The 18,870-nt window shown below is 38.2% G+C and overlaps 2 protein-coding genes across 7 annotated transcripts in view; one reads left to right on the top strand and one right to left on the bottom strand.

Annotated features, from left to right (window-relative positions):
• ppm1aa (protein phosphatase, Mg2+/Mn2+ dependent, 1Aa) overlaps positions 1–10,648 on the bottom strand; it is a 38,272-nt gene extending 27,624 nt beyond the window's left edge. The window contains exons 1-6 of one of the 6 annotated variants that reach the window (XM_084391719.1): positions 10,059–10,417; positions 7,712–8,583; positions 6,972–7,089; positions 6,764–6,875; positions 5,925–5,982; positions 543–3,192 (exon numbers count right to left, since the gene is read on the bottom strand). In XM_084391719.1, the coding sequence (XP_084247845.1) occupies positions 3,175–3,192; positions 5,925–5,982; positions 6,764–6,875; positions 6,972–7,089; positions 7,712–8,566 (1,161 nt within the window). In that variant the 5' untranslated portion in view covers positions 8,567–8,583; positions 10,059–10,417 and the 3' untranslated portion in view covers positions 543–3,174. The other 5 variants (XM_084391718.1, XM_084391714.1, XM_084391715.1 and 2 more) reach the window with 5 other exon arrangements.
• A 1,005-nt stretch (positions 10,649–11,653) lies between these two features.
• dhrs7 (dehydrogenase/reductase (SDR family) member 7) lies at positions 11,654–18,779 on the top strand. The gene is made up of 7 exons (XM_084391713.1): positions 11,654–12,007; positions 14,046–14,198; positions 14,410–14,516; positions 15,830–16,069; positions 16,190–16,312; positions 18,134–18,349; positions 18,440–18,779. Exons 1-7 carry the CDS (start codon positions 11,878–11,880, stop codon positions 18,485–18,487), a joined length of 1,017 nt encoding a protein of 338 aa, XP_084247839.1. The 5' UTR covers positions 11,654–11,877; the 3' UTR covers positions 18,488–18,779.
• The last annotated feature ends 91 nt before the right edge of the window (positions 18,780–18,870 follow it).

Genomic DNA, 18,870 nt, shown 5'->3' with positions numbered 1-18,870 from the left:
TGGACATCTTAAAAACGATGAGGGGGGACAAATAGCTATTATTTATGGATCTCAAAACTGCATAAATACAACAAAACGCATTGCAAAAAACATCTCAGAGTCACGTCATTAGTCAATTTTCACATGAGAGAGTTTAAAGTCCTTATAAAGCCAAAACGAGGGTTAAGCAAACCAACAGCATCCCATTAAGATACGTCGTTCCTCATGTCTACATTCCTAAAGTGATTCCACGCAGCTTTTCGGATGCAAAAAAGCTTAAAAAGACACATGAACACATCTTGGCCTCTGAGACCATCCTAAAATGTCCTGTTAATTTTAGATTCATTTCGTAAATCCTCCTATTACACAATATTCCAGCTTCCACTGGGGAAAACACAGCTTACCATTCCACACACAAACACAACTATCTTTAAGCCCGTGTTATAACAAGCCGAAAGCATAGAGGATACAAGGAGATTTCTTTCCGTTTACATTAGCTATACACTGTTAGATTGTCATTTTGTTACAATATTAGTTTTAAAGTTTAATAAATCACCCTGTGAAGTTCACGAAAAAGACTCAAAGAAGTGATCATTTTACCTACCCTTTTTTCAGTATGCAAATATACGGGATTAGACAAAAAGCTAACATATTTATCAGACGCAAGGGAATTCCTGTTCATATAATCTATTCAATACATAAAATATTTAGTTTGGGGAGGCAAGGACGCAGGGGTTTTGATTTTACCATGTCACGTTTCAGACGATCTTAGGACAAATTAACAAGCGGCAATCTCTCTGAAAACAACACAATTAAATTAATTCAGAACTGTTACATATAGCATTGGGGGGGGGAAAGGTGAAAAGGTGCAGGAGAATATAAACTAAGAGCATTCAAATGAATGAACGAATGCTTCAATCACACACTTTAGCAGCAAACAGTACTCTGTTGCGCTCCCTATTGGTCAGAGGAACACATGTAGGCTCCGCCCCAAAACCAGACCAGCTCACTGCATCACACTGGATTTGTTCTTTAAGAAAAAAAAAACAACAACAAAAAAAACCACATCCAAAAAAACAAACAAATCAATACATGAAGCAAATGGTACAAGAAGAAAAATCTGAGAGTTGAGTGTAATACTTGCATTCACTCATCACTCTCTCAGCAGTGCAGATGGGTGAGTGAGCGCTATAGCTAAAGCCTTTTATATTTGTGTCAAAAGCCTAAATATCCCCATTAAAACCCACATAATTTTAAGCACAATAAACATGCAATCTCACACATCCATTCATTCAATATGCATTGATAGCCAAACACATACGCTCACTTAAAAGGTTAGTTCACCTAAAAATGAAATTGTGTCATCATTTACTCACTCTCAAGTTGTCTTTTTTCTGCTAAATACAAAAGAAGATGGAGTGAAGAATGTGGGTAACCAAACAAATGACGGTACTTGCCAGTAACTTACTGTAGATTTAAACTGATGTTATTTACTGGCAACAATTTGTTCAAAATTAAATGAACATTAAACATTAACAAGTCTTTATCTTTACAGAATAAAACTAAAATAACAGCCTCATGCAAAGCATTCTGGGAACCAAAATCTGAAGGAAAAAAAAAACAGAAAAAGGTTGATGAAGATTTCTGGTTCCCAGAATGCTTTGCATTAGATTGTTATTTTATAGTTTTATTCTGTAAAGACAAAGACTTGTTAATGTTTAATGTTCATTTAACTTTGAACAAACTGTTGCCAGTAAATAGCATACATTTAAATCTACAGTAAGTTACTGGCAAACAGCTGCATAACTACAGCAAATTTTTTACAGTGTAGCCATTGGCTTCCAGGAAAAAAATACTGTGGAAGTCAATGGCTACCGAATGTCTGGTTACCCACATTCTTTAAAATATCTTCTTTTGTGTTCAACATAAGTAACAAACTCATACAGGTTTGGAACAACATGAGGGTGAGTAAATGATGACAGAATTTTCAGTTTTGGGTCAACTATCCCTTTAAGACGGCCTGTCTCAGTTCTGAGTGCTTCTTAACAATTGCTTTTTTTCCAGCAAGAACAGGAGATCCTCTAAGATGCTCCCAGGCCAACTTAAACAAAAAAAAAATCAAAAAAAAAAAAATCAAGAGCTGCAGTAGTGCAGAACACTGTAGAGACAAGTTCTAGTGTTGATGATAAAAGAGAGAATCAGTTTTAGCCCACACAAACACACACACCTTTCACTATGGAAACACAAACCACTGATTTCTCATCTGACGCACTCATTCTTACACACACAACATGCACACAATTTCAGCTTAGTTTAAGTAAGTTAAAGCAGTTTCCACAGAAAAATAAGGGGCAAAAATAAAAAACCCACCCCATCAGAAAAAGAAAAACAGTAGTACTGAGAGAACATAACAATTACTGTCATCTGTGCTGTGAGATTTACAAAAAAGCTTACTGTACTGTGCTGTGAGCCCATATCATTTACCGTTTCACTTAAAAAGTAACAATACAAAAAGTTATATTTAGTTTTTAAAAAAAGGGTAAAAATGAAAGAAATGAAAATGGGGAGGCAGATGAGAGGCAGATGTGTTGGGCTTCAGCGGTTAGAGAGGAAACTAAAGCAGGCAGGGCATAAAGGTGTGCCTTTTTTTTTTCTTTTTTTATAAACTTAAAACTCAAGCTGCATTTGATACAGGCTTTTTCTTTGTACAAGACAATTGCACTTCACAGAAATAAAAGCTGAAATATACAAACACACAAGGAAATGTGAATCAAATTAATTACACGAAAAAAATATATATATTTAAATGAAAAAAAAAAAAAAAAAAAAAAGTGTTGTGTTGGATTTTTTTAAGAGGGTGATGTTAAGGATAAAAGGTTTTGGAAGAGAGTGATTCGGGACAAAAGAGTAAGCAGAACATTTCCAGAAGGTACCATTGCCTTGCACTGAGAAGGAACATTATGTGAACAAGGGAGGGAGCCCTCATTCCCTTCCTTTTCCTCCGTCCTCCTCCTCCTCCGAACAGTCCAGAGCAGCTGAGCTGGGCTGTAGTAGGGTTCTTGTGCAGGTCCTGTATAGTTAGTTTGTGAGGTTCTGTGCAGGGTCTGGTGCCGGTCCTGTAGGAAAGGTTGTTGTGCAGGGTTCTGGAGGGTTGTAAACTCTGTGCAGTGTTTAAAGTGGCGGGGCTACCACATGTCATCCGTGATGCAGAGTCTTGAATGGAGAGAGGAGGAGAGCAGCTGTGAGATGCCACAAAGCTCCAACCGCCAACCACTCAGGAAAAACGCATGGTGTGTGTGTGTGTGTGTGTGTGTAACACAGTATGAAACAAGATGAAGATAAATCAAGAATGATTCAAGGAAATGCTGATGAAATGATGGAATGGCCAAACTGATATGCTGATTGAAACTGACAGAAATTACAGCACTTGATGTTGTTTGAGTGCCAATAGGCTATTTTAAGATTTTGTGCAAAAAAAGCTCCTCTTAGGAGCATCAATCACTTGGTCAGAACGGCGATCTCCAGAAATAAAAATAAAAATTGCAGTCAGTGTGAACCAGACTTGAGATGCAGTGCCCTACAAGAAAGGCTCTGGTGTGATAGTTTCCCAAATTCAGATTTGCTCAAGTCTTGTATTAGGATTACATTACCACAGCAGTTTAGTCCAAGAATTGGAAAATACCATTCGAGTCACAACAGCCTCTCTGGACCTATTTTACACCAGTTTACAATTGTACAAAGTTTTACCATTGTTGAATAAAAAAAAAAATTGTAGGACTGAAAATAAAATTATTACAAAAATGTCTTCCTCAAAAACCTACAGCAATTTATGAGGCTGCACCTAAAGGCAAAGCCCCACCCAAAAAGAAAGAAAGAAAAATATCACCAATGGCTCAAACAGCTTTAGTCCATCAATACACACACCAACCCACCACAGTTCACACTTTGCAGGCTGAACTAAACCTTATAAACATGAATATGACATGAACAAAATATAAAATGAATATGAAGGAGAAGAAAAAGACAAAACTGAAATGAATTGTTCCATTGTAATTTTGGGAAGGCCTGAAAGAGCAGCCTGAGGTGTGGCAGGTCAAGGCATGAAGTCATGAAAAGCATCAGAATCAAGTGCTGAGTGCTGAAGTAAAGGGCACCTGAGGTACCTGATTTTCAGTCAGTTCTTCTTACACTGACAGTCAAGTTTATATGAAGAAAAAAAGAAAAGGAATTGGATATGTTTGGATTTTTTAAATCACAATGAATTTGCCAAAAGTGATGCAAAAAGTATCAGTACTGTAGCAAGTTCATATACATTATATGAATTATATATTAAATGTAGGACCACGTGTCAATTCATTTGTAAATTTGCCATAAAATGCCACGTTTATAAAGAGCAATTAACACGTCACAGTAAAATGCAGCTGTCCACAAACATTCAAATGCACTTCAGGGTCAAAATGCTTGTCTAGTCTATTGTTTTTATTGCTTGTATTTGTTTGTTTGTCCTTAACTTTTGAATATTTTACTATGCTTGAAGACTACTTGTCATTGTTACCATATTGAATATGGTAACATTTGTATTAATATTTAACTTTTAAAATAAAGAACTGTGTTAGATAGCATATTAGTTTTTGCTGTGGTATCGAAAACTGATAGTATTCCAGAATTGTTTACTGCTGGTATTGACTATTGAAATCTGGTCCCATGATAACCCTATAAGCAGAGCTAGGTAGTAACTGAATGCATGTAATCTGAATTCTTAACCAAAAATTAAGTACTTGTAATTAGATTATATTACATTTTAAAATACTATTATTCAGACTACAGTTACTTTTTTATTGATTACATGTTATTCTAACAATGGCAGTCAAATATTCATAATTCATTGATTCATCGAATCTTTTTTATCTTTTAAATTTTCCTTTCTAAAACCGCCTACTGTCTGTTTGTATACGTTCAGAACGTCTTCCAGGTTTGTGGAATTGGACACACAGACCAGCCACTAGCAATGAGCCGTTCACAGAGAACTGAGACCCACACAGCAATTGATGGAGAAATCATTTCACCTTTAACCAGTGTTTTCTCAACATTGCATCTAATCTAATCAACTCCAGATTAACACGTTAATTATTATTTGAATTATCACTTAGTTTCAGTGAGTTTTTTTAACCATGCATTAATGTCTTTGGAAGGCTTTTGTCTTTCAAACAAATTGAAAATGTGCAAATTCACGTTATTTCATATTTATTGTGTATAGTAATTCTCTTTTTTTGTGTGTTTTATTTTTATTGCTTTTATTTTAAAATAACGAACCCCAGTCTGGGAAAACCCTGACGTAATGTAATATTTAACGCACTTCATGTTGTTGACAACAAATAAACAAGTTAGGTCAAAGGTAATCTAAAAGTAATCCAAAATTTGTCAGATTATATTTCCTTAAATATGTAATGGATTATGTTACTAACTACAATTTTTGTCATGTAATTTGTAATCAGTAACCAATTACGATTTGTATGTAATCTACCAGCTCTGCCTATATGGCACTAACACATCTTTTGTAAGGTCTTTTTTTAGATACTGTACTGAATCAAGAAAGCTATAATGATCTAATCAATCCATGACAAATTTATTCAAAAACGTTTAAGCGTTTAAGAATTTCTTATAAATCTAAAATTAATTTGACCAACAAATTTGAAGGGCTCCATCCTGCACTCAACCAAACCATTCCCAAGCACAGCTCGGCCTATCCGGCACCATCATTATAGAGCAGATAATACGGAACAGGATGGAAACATGCACAAATGAAAGAACGAAAGACTACAAAACTTGAGAAGGTGACAAACAACATAATCGTGCAATGTGAATTCTAGAGCAAAACAAAAAGCATGCAAGCAAAAATCCCAGCATTTATACACACACACACAGGGTCAAGCTGGTGTACTCACTGTATCCTCGTTCCTGTATGGGTTAAGTTTGTTGTATACTGCTTCAATTACACTCCGCCTGTGACAAACACAGGAAAATGTATGAGCTTCTGAGGGAAGAAAGAGAGGGAAAGAACCATCTCCTCTCTAGCAAAACCTACTGAGCTGCCCAAATTCAAAACAAAATGGAAATTCATATTCAATTCTTTAAGTGCAGCAACTTGAGCACTGTTGGTGCAGAGTCAGACCCAAGTCTGTTTGACATCAAAGTTTGGTTGGCTTTGAGAGCGGTTTTATAAACTTTTCGAAGGGGCCGTTTACACGACATCATTTTCGATTAAAATTTTTAAACTTTATGTGTTTTGGCTGTTAATTTACATGACAATGGCATTTTGGAGGCCTGAAAACAGGGTTCAAAGTGCACTTTTTTGAAAACAACAGTTATTGTCTCTGTGTAAACGTGAATTTGTGAGAACAGTGACGTCATGCGCATTAACGTGTTCAGTCTATAGGCGCGTAGTGTTTCTATACAAAGTGACGTCGTCAACTACTGGCCTGGCATGAACAATGCCGCATTTTTTGTAGTTTTCACTGATCCGAGTGAACGGGGACCGTTTTGACAATGGTGTCATCCGTACCCGAAAAATGCGTACATATTTGTCATGCAAGCATGCCCTAAAAGTGCCGTGAACTAACGCCAATTCTGATTTTGGGTGAAATATAACAGATACACGCTACACAGTTCAAAGGTTTTGAACCTTAGTGTATTATTAATTAGTGTATAAAAAATGCTGGATGGGCATATCACAAGGTTTTGGAACTAGAAATAAAGAGAGAGGGAGAGACGGTGTGGTACTAACTTGCTGGCCAGCTCTCCTCCAGGTGGTAGGTTGGGGATGCTCTCAGATGCTAATGTGCGCATCACATGTACCAGGTCGGGCACACCATCGTCCCCCTGCCTCTTCAGGATCTCTGTTATTTCAACAACAATTCAGAGCCATCAAGTATGGTCAACTTGAATGACTGATTTCGTTAAATAATAAGAAGTTCGTAAAGGTTAGCTCATACCTTCTACTCGGCTCTCGAGGTATTTATCAAGCTCCGCTTCCCTTTTGACAGCTTCAGGGGAAACCTTTGGCGCACTGACGAAACACACCAACACAACACTCATGTTGTCACGACTTCCCTGTCCAATCACAGAAGAAGGGAGGGGTTAATCCAAATTAAAACCAAATAGAACTAAAATAATATCTATATGGTGAGCATATTATGTGAATATATATTATGTAAACCAAAACAGCAATATGAAAGAATACTATTACAATTTAAAACAACCATTTACTCTTTTAATATAATTTAAAATGTCGTATATTCCTGTGATGTCAAAGATGAATTTTCAGCATCATTACTCCAGACTTCAGTGTCACATGATCCTTCAGAAATTATTATAATATGCTGATTTGCTGCTCAAGGAAAATTTATTGCGATTATCAATGTTGAAAAACAATTGTGCTGCTTAATTTTTTGGTGGAAACCGTAATATTTGCTTTCAGGATTCTTTGGCTAGAAAGTTAAAAATCTAATGCATCCCTTGCTGAATAAAAGTATTAATTTCTTTAAAAATAAAATAATAATGATTAACCGTAAACTTCTGAACAGTAGCAGAAACTAACTGCATAAAATACTGTGCAAACCGTCAGCGTCAACAAGTGTGATTTCTGAATCATCTCCAGATTGTGACCGTTTCTGCGTTTTTAATAGACAAAATAATTCATCTGCCTCACTGGTAAAGTTCTGGTTTCACTCACCTTGTACAAACAGGTATCTACAATTTCATTGCAGACCCTCTCCAGATCGTCAGTCACCTCAAGTCGTGAACGAACAAAATCACACAGCTCCTCATTGGCCATCACATCCCAGATCCCATCGCAAGCAAGAACAATAAACTCGTCCTCCGCCTCCGACCGCTCGATAGCATACACCTCGGGCTCCGGCGACACCAGCTGCTCCGTGGGACCCTTACCATGAACACACTTATAGTCAAAGTCCCCCAGAGCCCTGGACACTGCCAGGGACCCATTGACGCGCTGGATCATCACAGATCCTCCAGCGTTTTGGATCCTCTCCTTCTCCAGGGGGTTGCTGGGTTTGTGGTCCTGCGTGAAGAAGTGCACAGCCCCTCCGCGACTCAGCACCCCCCGCGAATCTCCGCAGTTGATAAAGTAGATGTGGCGGGGTGAGAGCATCACACCAACGGCCGTCGAGCCACTGCGGTCGGCGCCACCGTGCTTCTTCTCCGAGATCTGCCGCATGTGATCGTCGATCTGCAGGAAACCCGTACGGATTCCGGATTTCACGCTGTCCACGTTGGGCTCCACGGCCGGACCCCCTCCTCCGCCTCCTCCCTGGAAGTCAGGGTTGCTGGTGATGTGCTCCAGGAGGTGCTCGCAGCAGTAACGCGCGACCTGCGATCCCGCATGCCCGTCATAAACAGCAAAGAAAGACCAGGGGTCCAGGCCGTTGGGCAGACCGATGACAGCAGTATGCGCATCCTCCATCTCGACACGCCAGCCTTGCATGCTGCTCAAGCCGTAGCGCAGGCCGTTGCCGTCCCCTTTTGCGTTGTGTTTCTCCATCTTTGGCTTATCGAGAAATGCACCCATCTCTGTTGCTTAGGAATCTGGAACACAGAAGTTCAAGAATGATGAGTGATATAAAAAACAGGGTGTCATTTCTATGCCACTCACGAGTCACGACGCCAAACTGAATCTTTATTTGTGTCCCAACTGAGCCAGATATAGGGCAGCACGATAGGATTGTCACGGTGCCAAATTTCTGCAGTCAATATCAGTAAAATTTCACAATTCTCAAATACTATCAGTTTTCAATACCATTGCAAAAACTGTAATGAAGTGCACTTTATTTATAAAGTTAAATATTAACATTGTGCAGCCCTACAAACAAGCAAGTAAACGACATTTTTGAAGTAGCAAATATAAATGTATCAGAAAAACTAAATTAGATGATCTAAAACGAATTTGTAAAACCTTTTACGGGAAGTTTAAAGGGATAGTTCACCCCCCCCAAAAATATCCATACTATGGATGTCAATGGGGCCCATCAACTGTTTGGTTAACCATATTCTTCAAAATGTCTTATTTTGTGTTCAGCAGAAGAAGAAAATTCGTACAGGAATGAGAACATTTTAATTAATGGGTGAACTATCCCTTTAACGCTAACGAATCAAGTGTAAACACGCACGCATAGTTACACGCCCAGCACAATGCCTCTATTTATAATTCATGATGACTGATACTACAAAAGTCATGTCATGCCAGTGGCCAGTTTAGAAATAAACTATGACATGCCACCAGGCTCAAGTAACAAGTGTAAACACATACACACCGTCGCAAAGGCAGGCAGACACACGGGTTCCCAACCATGTATGGCCGTCAGCTAACACACTGCTATGCACACTAACGTTACACACTCGCATACTAAAAATAGACGAGTACAAATGCATTCTGACCATTGTTCGCCACTCACATCAATCACAGCTCACTCTTGAACACCAAACAAACACCAGCCTTGAACACTGTTTGACAGGTACACACTCTGTAAATCCGATCTACCTGCAGAGTGGATTTACTGCTAGATTACGTTCACGTTTTACAATCAGATATGGGAAATCAATGTTATTCGCCCTTGTTCTTTGCACTGTACTGAAAGTCTGCGCGTGCAGACCTGCCGCATGTTCACGCGCCTCTCTATTCCGCATTACGTCATGGTGTCGCGAGCATAGTAGCACGATAGCTTCATGCTAACACAGACGTTTGGGTTAATTCAGTTTGATTGTAATGATTCGACGACGTTAAATAGGTTAGTGCATGTAATCGGGGAAAAGAATGAATTAAGGATCTGGCAGGTTCTCACTGCTAATGTTTGGGGTAGGACGGGCTAAATGCTACCGAGAGGGCCTTGTGAAGCCTCGGGCTTGGGTTGTCAGACCTGAGGCCTTCAATGCACCATGCGACGGCTACATGCAGCAGGTCAGCCCACTGAGCTCACACAACACCCGCCTACTCCCTTAGCACACATGCTAACAGGCTAGCTCTGTCATTCACATAGGTATATTACAAGAGCGCAGATACTTACCCACTAAAAATAAGTCCTGGCGAGTTCTGTAGTGGAAGAGGTAAAAGCCAGATAAAAGAAAAGGACGAAAAGAAAGATAGAGATATAAACGGAGCGCGTCGGTGGTGAGAGAGAGAGAGAGAGGCTGGCGGATTGTTTTGCTCTGCATTCAGTCTGTGAACGAGAGGATCACCCTTATCTGTTTAAACCAGGGATGCATCATTCCCATTTATTCTGCGTCCTGAATGTAATTGGAAGGTGTAAAGGGTCGGGTTTGACCGCTGTTTTGGTCCGCTGTGTTCGGGACCGAATCTCTGCACACCAGCAGCAGCACAGGACCCGGATGTGGATTCAGTAGGGCTGCGCACTTAAAAGAATGACATCATCATCATCATCCCTCCATCTGTAACATCCCTCAACCTGTACATCATTCTGTCATCACCACTGCATCCTTCCCTCCTCAGTCGTTCATTCATCAGTTCCTCTGTAGCCTACATCATTTTTTTTTTTAACCACTATGCACCCTGTCATCAGTCCTGCATCTTTCATCTGTCAAGCCCAGAAAGCTGTTTTTAAAAGGTTTCTTAAGCCCTGAATGCACACAGCTTAATGCAATTATTTATAATACCTGATGAATAAAATAATGTCTAAAAACATTGTTATTAATACAATTAATCAGACATTTGATTTAACAAATAAAACATAGGCCCGCCTATATGTCATTTTTTTATTTTTGATAACAACAGAAATGCACTAAAATTGCATATTTAGATATTATTTACTATTACTTTTTATGGACAGTGATAGATCTATCTGTCTTTCTATCTATCTGTCTGTCTGCATATATATCTGTCTGTCTGTCTTTCTTTCTGTCTGTCTGTATAGGCTATATCTATCTGTCTATATATCTGTCTTTCTATCTACAGTATCTGCCTTTCTATCTATCTGTATGTATATATATCTGTCTGTCTTTCTGTCTACAGTATCTATCTTTCTATCTGTATGTCTGTCTATCTATCTATCTATCTATCTAAATGTCTTTCTGTATCTGTCTATATATATATTTCTGTCTGTCTGTCTTTCTGTATCTATCTATATATCTATCTTTTTTTCTGTCTGTCTATCTATCTATCTATCTATCTATCTATCTATCTATCTGTCTAGGCTATATCTATCTGTCTATATATCTGTCTTTCTATCTACAGTATCTGCCTTTCTATCTATCTGTATGTAGCCTATATATTTGTCTGTCTTTCTGTCTACAGTATCTATCTTTCTATCTGTGTGTCTGTCTGTCTATCTATCTATCGATCTATCTAAATGTCTTTCTGTATCTGTCTATATATATATATTTATGTCTGTCTGTCTTTCTGTATCTGTCTATATATCTATCTTTTTTTCTATCTATCTATCTATCTATCTATCTATCTATCTATCTATCTATCTATCTATCTATCTATCTATCTATCTATCTATCTATCTATCTATCTATCTATCTATCTATCTATCTATCGTCCATTTCGACATCATAATTTGCATGACATTGACAGACAGACAGACAAATTTTAAAATGAACGTGGAGCTGTTTAAATATGTTCCATTAAGATGAACCCGGAAGGCTTTGAATCGTATAGGTTCTGCCGGGTCGTGGTGCTCGTGAGCACTGAGCAGAATTCCGCAGTGTTGATTCGAACTTCGAACGAATCTGTTATGTCGTAACCGTAACACACACGGAAGCGCTTGCGCTTAGTATGCGTAAGATTCACCAGTGCTTTCAGTAAGACACTACTCTGTGAAATAGCTGGACTTTGTCAAGTCTCTCGGTTCTTGTTCAGAAATCATGGATATATGCTGGCTTTGTGTGATTCTCGCTGGGATCGCAGTTTATTTACTAACGCAGTGTATACGCTTTATCTTCGCCGACGCTGATCTGACTTTGTTATGGGCGGAGAGGTTCGGCAGCACGCCAGGTAATATATATATATATATATATATATATATGATAAACCTAGCCTACATTGAAATACATTTTCAGGGTAAATGCACTACTGTGTAGATCGATCAATTCATGCTATAATGCAACAAAGTCAAATGAGAGTCGTGACACATTGCTGCAACATTGCTGCACATTGTGTGGTTGTTTGGATGTCCCTGTCGAAATATGTGACAAGTACAGTAATAACAAAGTATCAACTTTTAAAAAGTGCTAACGAAAGTCTGATGCCAACTTTTACCTAACACACACACACACACACACACACACGGTATCGCTAAGTGGAGACTCTCCATAGGCATAAATGTTTTTATACTGTACAAACTGTATTTTCTATTCCCTAAACCTACCCATCACAGAAAACTTTTTACATTTTCCCCCCAAAAATCATTTAGTATCTTTATTAATCCATTTTCCTGGTGGGGACCGCTGGCTGGGATGAGGACATTCATTGACAATGCAATCTCTAGCTGCTTACCCTAACCTTACCCATCACAACTAAGTGCCTAATCCGAACCCTTACCCTAAACCAACCCTTAACCTAATTATAACCTTATCCCTAAAACCAAGTCTTGACCCTCAAACAGGCCTTTAAAGGGGTCTCAGAAAGTGAGGACCGGCCAAAATGTCCTCACTTTACTCTCTTTGTCCTCCCTCCAATGGTCTAAAACTCAAACTGGTCCTCACAAAGATAGTTGTACAAGTACACACACACACATACACATGTTGTTGTTTTCATGTTTTATGTGGATTTTCCAAAGACACAATGATTTGTATACTGTACAAACTGTATATTCTGTCCCCTTACACTAACCCTACCCCTAAACCTACCCATCACAGAAACCTTTCTGCATTTTTACATTTTCAAAAACATCACTTATGAATTATAAGCAGTTTTCCTCATGGGGACCAAAAAATTACATTTTGTCTGAACCACACACACATAACACATATACACATGTATGCATATATATGCACACATATTATATAAACACAAACTTTTATGTTTGATGCGATTAATCACGATTAATTGATTTGACAGCACTAATATATAAATAAGCTACATTACAATGTGCATAAGTTGATAACTGAAAAGTGGATAACTGCATTAGCAATTCTCATTCTAAGCACTTTGTAGTATCACACAGGCCTGTTTTTAATATCAAATTGTATAGAACTATCACCCAAGTTAATAAGAACCTATGTATTAATTGAGCTTGATATTGTGGAATGCGTTTTATTACAGTTTTCTTTTTACAATTGGCAATTGCTAGGACAAATTTCTCCATACTTAGGTCACTTTTTCAAAACTCTTCACAGTTTTCCTTACCAACTTTCATCTTGACACAACAGTTAATTTCACATTCAAAATGCAATAAAACCACCAAACACATTTCAATACAAATTTATTTCCCCTTTTGTATATGGTAATCAAATTGAAAGACTAACACCTGCTGCAGTGCTAAATTTAAATGTTTTGATAGCATTTCATTTTTTAGACAATATGGTATTTCAAAATGTAGCAAACCGCTGTCTTATTCCTTATTAGTTTAACAGTTTTGAAAACAGTATGTAATGTGCAAATTGTCCTTGTAGGTACATCGAGATTTGTTGGTGTTTGTGTGAGAAAAGAATTCATGTCATTCATGCCAAAGTAATGATGATGATGAATGATTCACAGTTTAGCCCACATAGACTGATGTTGTGCTCACTGTGCGAAGAGTTTTTAAAAAGTGACTAGCGAAAAAAACAAACAAAAAAAAACCTGTATTACTTAAACATTTATCCAATATAATGTTTAAACCCTTACAAAAATGTTTTTCACCCTAAAAAACACGAAAAAGCACCTTTTTCTAAGACAGTCCCATTTACTAAATAAGTATACCCACTCCGTTCTTGCATTACTTCCATTACTATACCGGCTTTATTCACTGTTTTTAATTACTTAATTATTATATATTTAATACGTTGTTTAAATGTCTATAGATACATTGTTGTTTGTTTTCATTTCATAGAGTCAAAGTTGCGAGGCAAAGTGGTGTGGATTACCGGAGCCTCCAGTGGCATCGGGGAGGAGTTATCCCTTCAGCTCGCTGCGCTCGGTGCTCGGCTGGTGCTGTCTGCCCGCAGGGAGAATGAGCTGGAGAGGGTGAAGCGCATTTGCTTAGGTATGAACAGTCCCAAGAAATGACACAAAACACAAAAAAAACCTTGCGGGTCAATTAAGTACACTATAATTCATGTCCGTCCTTCAGAGCTGTAGAGAGTAGAGCCCTGAATGTGTATACAAGTATCTTTGCTGGCAATATCTTACAACAGTTTTGTACTAAAAGCATTCACAACGTGACCTATTGACCAGAAATTTATTTTCTTGTTAAGAGCGCTCCTCTCTAAAGGATGGCGATATTCTTGTTCTTCCACTCGATTTGTTGGACCGTGCATCACATCAAGAAAAAACTGCTGCAGTTCAGAAGCACTTTGGTGATGTAAATGCCATCTGTTTTTCTTATTCAATCTTTGTAGTGTTTTTATTTTATTTATATTTCAGTTATGGTACTGACACCAAAATAAAGTGTTAATTTTGATGTTTTCATAATATTGAGTTTGATTGAATTTTCCTACCTAAAGAAAATGAACTATTAACTAACTATAAAATTAAATATTAACTAACCATAATATTAGATCATATTTAGGAATATTAATGATGCACTGGCTACATTCATACTTGGAACAATACAATAGTACAGGGGTTTTCAAACTGGGGTCCGGGGACCCCCAGGGGCCCACAAGGGAGTGAAACGGGGTCCGTGGAAAAGTCTAGAGAAAAACTGTAAAATAAAATCAATAATAATAATCATTTAAATCTTAAAATTAAAGATTAAAATAAATTAGTTAAGCAATAAATTAGATCTAAATAAATAAAAATGTGATAAAAAAAAAAGTAGTTATTAATCTATTAGATTCAAGTAAATAAAATAACATTTTGATTACATTTAAACAAAAAATAAATAATACATATAACAATACATTACTACAGTAAGTATAATATAATAATTTAACTAAAACTAATTTTAGATTAATAATATAAATGTTTCTGTGTATAAAGTGGGTGTTTATTAAAGTCTGCGTGAACCGGAAGTTGCAAACGACTTTCAGAGAAGGAACGCCATTCCAGACCAGAAGTAACTTTTCAGACTTTGATTAAAGATTACGATGGCAAACAATTTTTTTCTGTGTATTAACTTGCACGGATTAATTGTTCACCACAAGACTAGTAATATGCGCTGACAAAGTAAATAGTCAATTTTTATTTCAGTTGGACTTTAAAAACAGATGCCTTATCAATTTTAGGATGGAGTCTCTCACACAGGGATGATCATATTTGGGGGTCCGTGGCATCTAAAAGATTGAAAAACCCCTCAATAGAACATGACTTGAAACGAGACGTGCAACTTGAAAAATTTGAAATTGTGAAAATATTGTTGCATTAATATAAAAGCACCCCGTGTTAAGTACACACTTAATGATCAACATTAACTTTTTAAGCTAATAAAATACATCGGTTAGCTAATGTTCCTACATTACATGACATTAAAACTTGCAAACCTAAACGTTTGCAGAGACAAGTTTGTAGAGTACAGTAAATAATTGCATAGCATGGCATCATTTATCCTCATGAATTTTAGTTCTTTATACTCTACCTTATATGAGCATCAAGCAATAAAATGCCTTAATGGTCAGTGATATTCATAGGAATATTCCCCCCTAAATGTTTGCATGTCTGTATCTGCATTTTCAGATAGACGTGTTGATAAATAACGGAGGCCGGACCCAGCGTTCGCTGTGCATAGAGGCTGATGTGGATGTGTACCAGGCACTTATGGAGCTCAACTACCTTGGCACCGTATCGATCACTAAGCAGGTGCTGCCCCACATGATCCGCCGTGGTAGTGGTATCATAGCAACCGTCAGCAGCGTTGCAGGCTTTGTAGGGGTGCCCCTGGCAACGGGGTATGCTGCCAGCAAGCATGCGGTGCAGGTGAGAGCAAATAGTAGACAGAATTCCCAGAGAATCTGCCTATCCTTATGCAACATTGTCTGGTAAAGGAAAACGGTCATAAAAGATAGAAAAAGCTCCTGATTTGTTTTGTTTCTGCAGGGTTTCTTTAACTCTCTGAGAACAGAACTTGCTGATTCTCCAAACATCACGATCAGTACCATCTGCCCCGGACCTGTAGTATCAAGCATCGTTCAGAACGCAATCACAGAGGAGCTGGGCAAGGTACCTGCACAAGTGTTGATGTTTTTTGTTAAGTGAAATAAATCTGAAAAAAAAAAAAAAAACGTGTTGCCTTGGTTGGTAACTTACTGAAATAAAACTAAAACTAAAATAAAAATTTAATAAAAACAAGATGTAGGTGAGATGTGACGGTGATAAAATTCTCCCACCGGTTAATCGACTTTAGCCTATAAAAAGCTGGTGCGGCAGTTTGCATTTTACTTTCACTTTTAAATTAGCGGAGTTTGATTGACAGGCGATCTGACCAGTCATAATCCGCCATTTTTGTCCGACAAAGCAGTCAGGAGAGTTAGAAGATTAACGTCGGTGGATTTGAATTTGAGTAAGTGTGTACTGGCGTCTTTCCGCGGTTAAAACATAGTCCTTCTGATGTTCATTCATGTTTAATTGATGCTATTAATTAACTATGGAAGAGATGATCGGTTCACGAGCAGCTGAGGCAATCTGTCACGACACATTAAAGGGATACTCCACTTTTTTTGGAAATAGGCTCATTTTACAACTCCCCCAGAGTTAAACAGTTGTGTTCTCCGAACTCCGAACTCCTGGGCCTGGCGGTACCACTTTTAGCATAGCTTAGCATAGATCATTGAATCGGACAAGACCATTAGCATCTCTCTAAAAAAAATTACCAAAGAGTTTCGATATTTTTCGTATTTAAAACTTGACTCTTCTGTAGTTACATCTTGTACTAAGACCGACGGAAAATGTAAAGTTGCGATTTTCGGCCTTGTCCGATTCAGTATCTATGCTAAGCTATGCTAAAAGTGTTACCGCCAGACCCGGAGATCGGCTGAATGGGTCAGAAAACGGTAAAACTCAACTGTTTAACTCTGGGGGAGTTGTAAAATGAGCCTATTTCCAAAAAAAGTGGAGTATCCCTTTAAAGATCCACAAAACAGTAGGTCTATTTATGGTTTAATTTTCTTTGACTGACCAAATTTGAAAGTTGAGACTTTGTTTCATATCAAATGTTACCTGCTTGGTCCTGTCTGTCAGCGCGTTGTCTGTGTCCTCTATGTATTTTTCACGACATTAATGGCTCTAAGAGCATACTCGCAGCAGTCTCGTATGCGCTTAGAGCTTGTGTGAATTGCACCTATAAAATGAAGTTAAGGAACAACCTCGACCCAGCCACATAGCTCTACAAAGGTAAAGTGGGGGTTCAATCTTCAGCTGGCTGGCAGGAGCCGCCACTGGCAGGTCACGTGACATGCCAGAATCAGACTGTCAGCTGCCAGCCAGCCGCTGACAGGTCACGTGACATGCTAGTGGCGGCTCCTGCCAGCCAGCTGAAGATTGAACCCCCACTCTACCTTTGTGACACTTTAAGACCAGCTGCAAATGATGTGGATCTGACACGCGTCCCATTTTCTCACAAATCTTTACGTTTATTTAAGACTTTATTTTACTCATTTAAGACTGTTCTTATGAGGACACTTGACAAAACGGACATTTTGGCATAATTTGTGTGTGTTATGGTTCGTTCAAGCCCGAAAGAGAACTCGATACTGACGCGTGGGTGTGTGTCACATGTAGGCAGGACATTGACAGACAGCGCAGTCTCTATGTCTTGTCGCGCTTGAATGGTTTAAAAGTATAATTAATAAGAGCGTGATCATATAAGGCTATTCAAATATTTTTAACGCTTTAAACGAAAAAAAAAATGCGGTGGGCAAGTGATGAAACCGGACCGGTGTTGAGACTGAACACCGTGTAACACCGACTATCGTAGCAAACCTAATACCTAGTGTGTTTTGCATTTGCTGAACTAAAAAGTAGGCTACTTGTTTTTGTCTGTAGCCTGTGGCAACAGCTGGTGATCAGACACATAAGATGTCTACAGAGCGCTGTGTTCACCTCACTCTGGTCGGTCTGGCCAACCATGTGAAAGAGATGTGGATTGCTGAGCAGCCCTTTCTACTCTTCTGCTATTTGTGGCAGTACACTCCCACTCTGGCCTGGTACACAACTAAACTTCTAGGCAGAAAACGTGTGCAGAACTTCAAAGCCGGGCTGGTGAGTACTGGTGCTGGAAACAGATCCCTGAACTGGTTTAATTACTACAATTACAATAATATCTTTTGGGAATCATCTTCTCTTTCCTAGGATGCAGATGCCGCATACTTCAGCAAGCCAAAGGTCAAGACAACTTGAAAATCTCATTTCAAGAATCAGGGATTTGTGCATTCCTTTGCAGAAAGACCCGGGAACTTTTCAAGTCCAGAACTTTCTGAAGAGTGTCAGACTATTTCAATATGTCATTAAATAAGAAAACACCTTACATTTTGCTTGCTGTATAAATAAAGACTAATGGCACTTTATTAAAATAAAAAGCTGATTTATGTATTCTTTGTGTTTTCTGTATTAAAATGTTATAAATAGGAATTAATATTGTAACATTTCAAGTTTGTGTGAACAAAACTGATAGTAAATGATTTATATAAAACATCTGTATTTTTTTCTATACATTCAATTACACGACCATACAAAGACTGAGCCCAAGTAGGATGAACAAAGGTGCAAGAGCCAATTTACCT

The sequence above is a fragment of the Rutilus rutilus genome (genome assembly GCF_951802725.1).
Source record: "Rutilus rutilus genome assembly, chromosome: 20".
In the NCBI taxonomy this organism is placed as follows: domain Eukaryota; kingdom Metazoa; phylum Chordata; class Actinopteri; order Cypriniformes; family Leuciscidae; genus Rutilus; species Rutilus rutilus.
The sequence above is the reverse complement of the archived record's forward strand: the minus strand, read 5'-3'. Positions and strand labels throughout refer to the sequence as shown.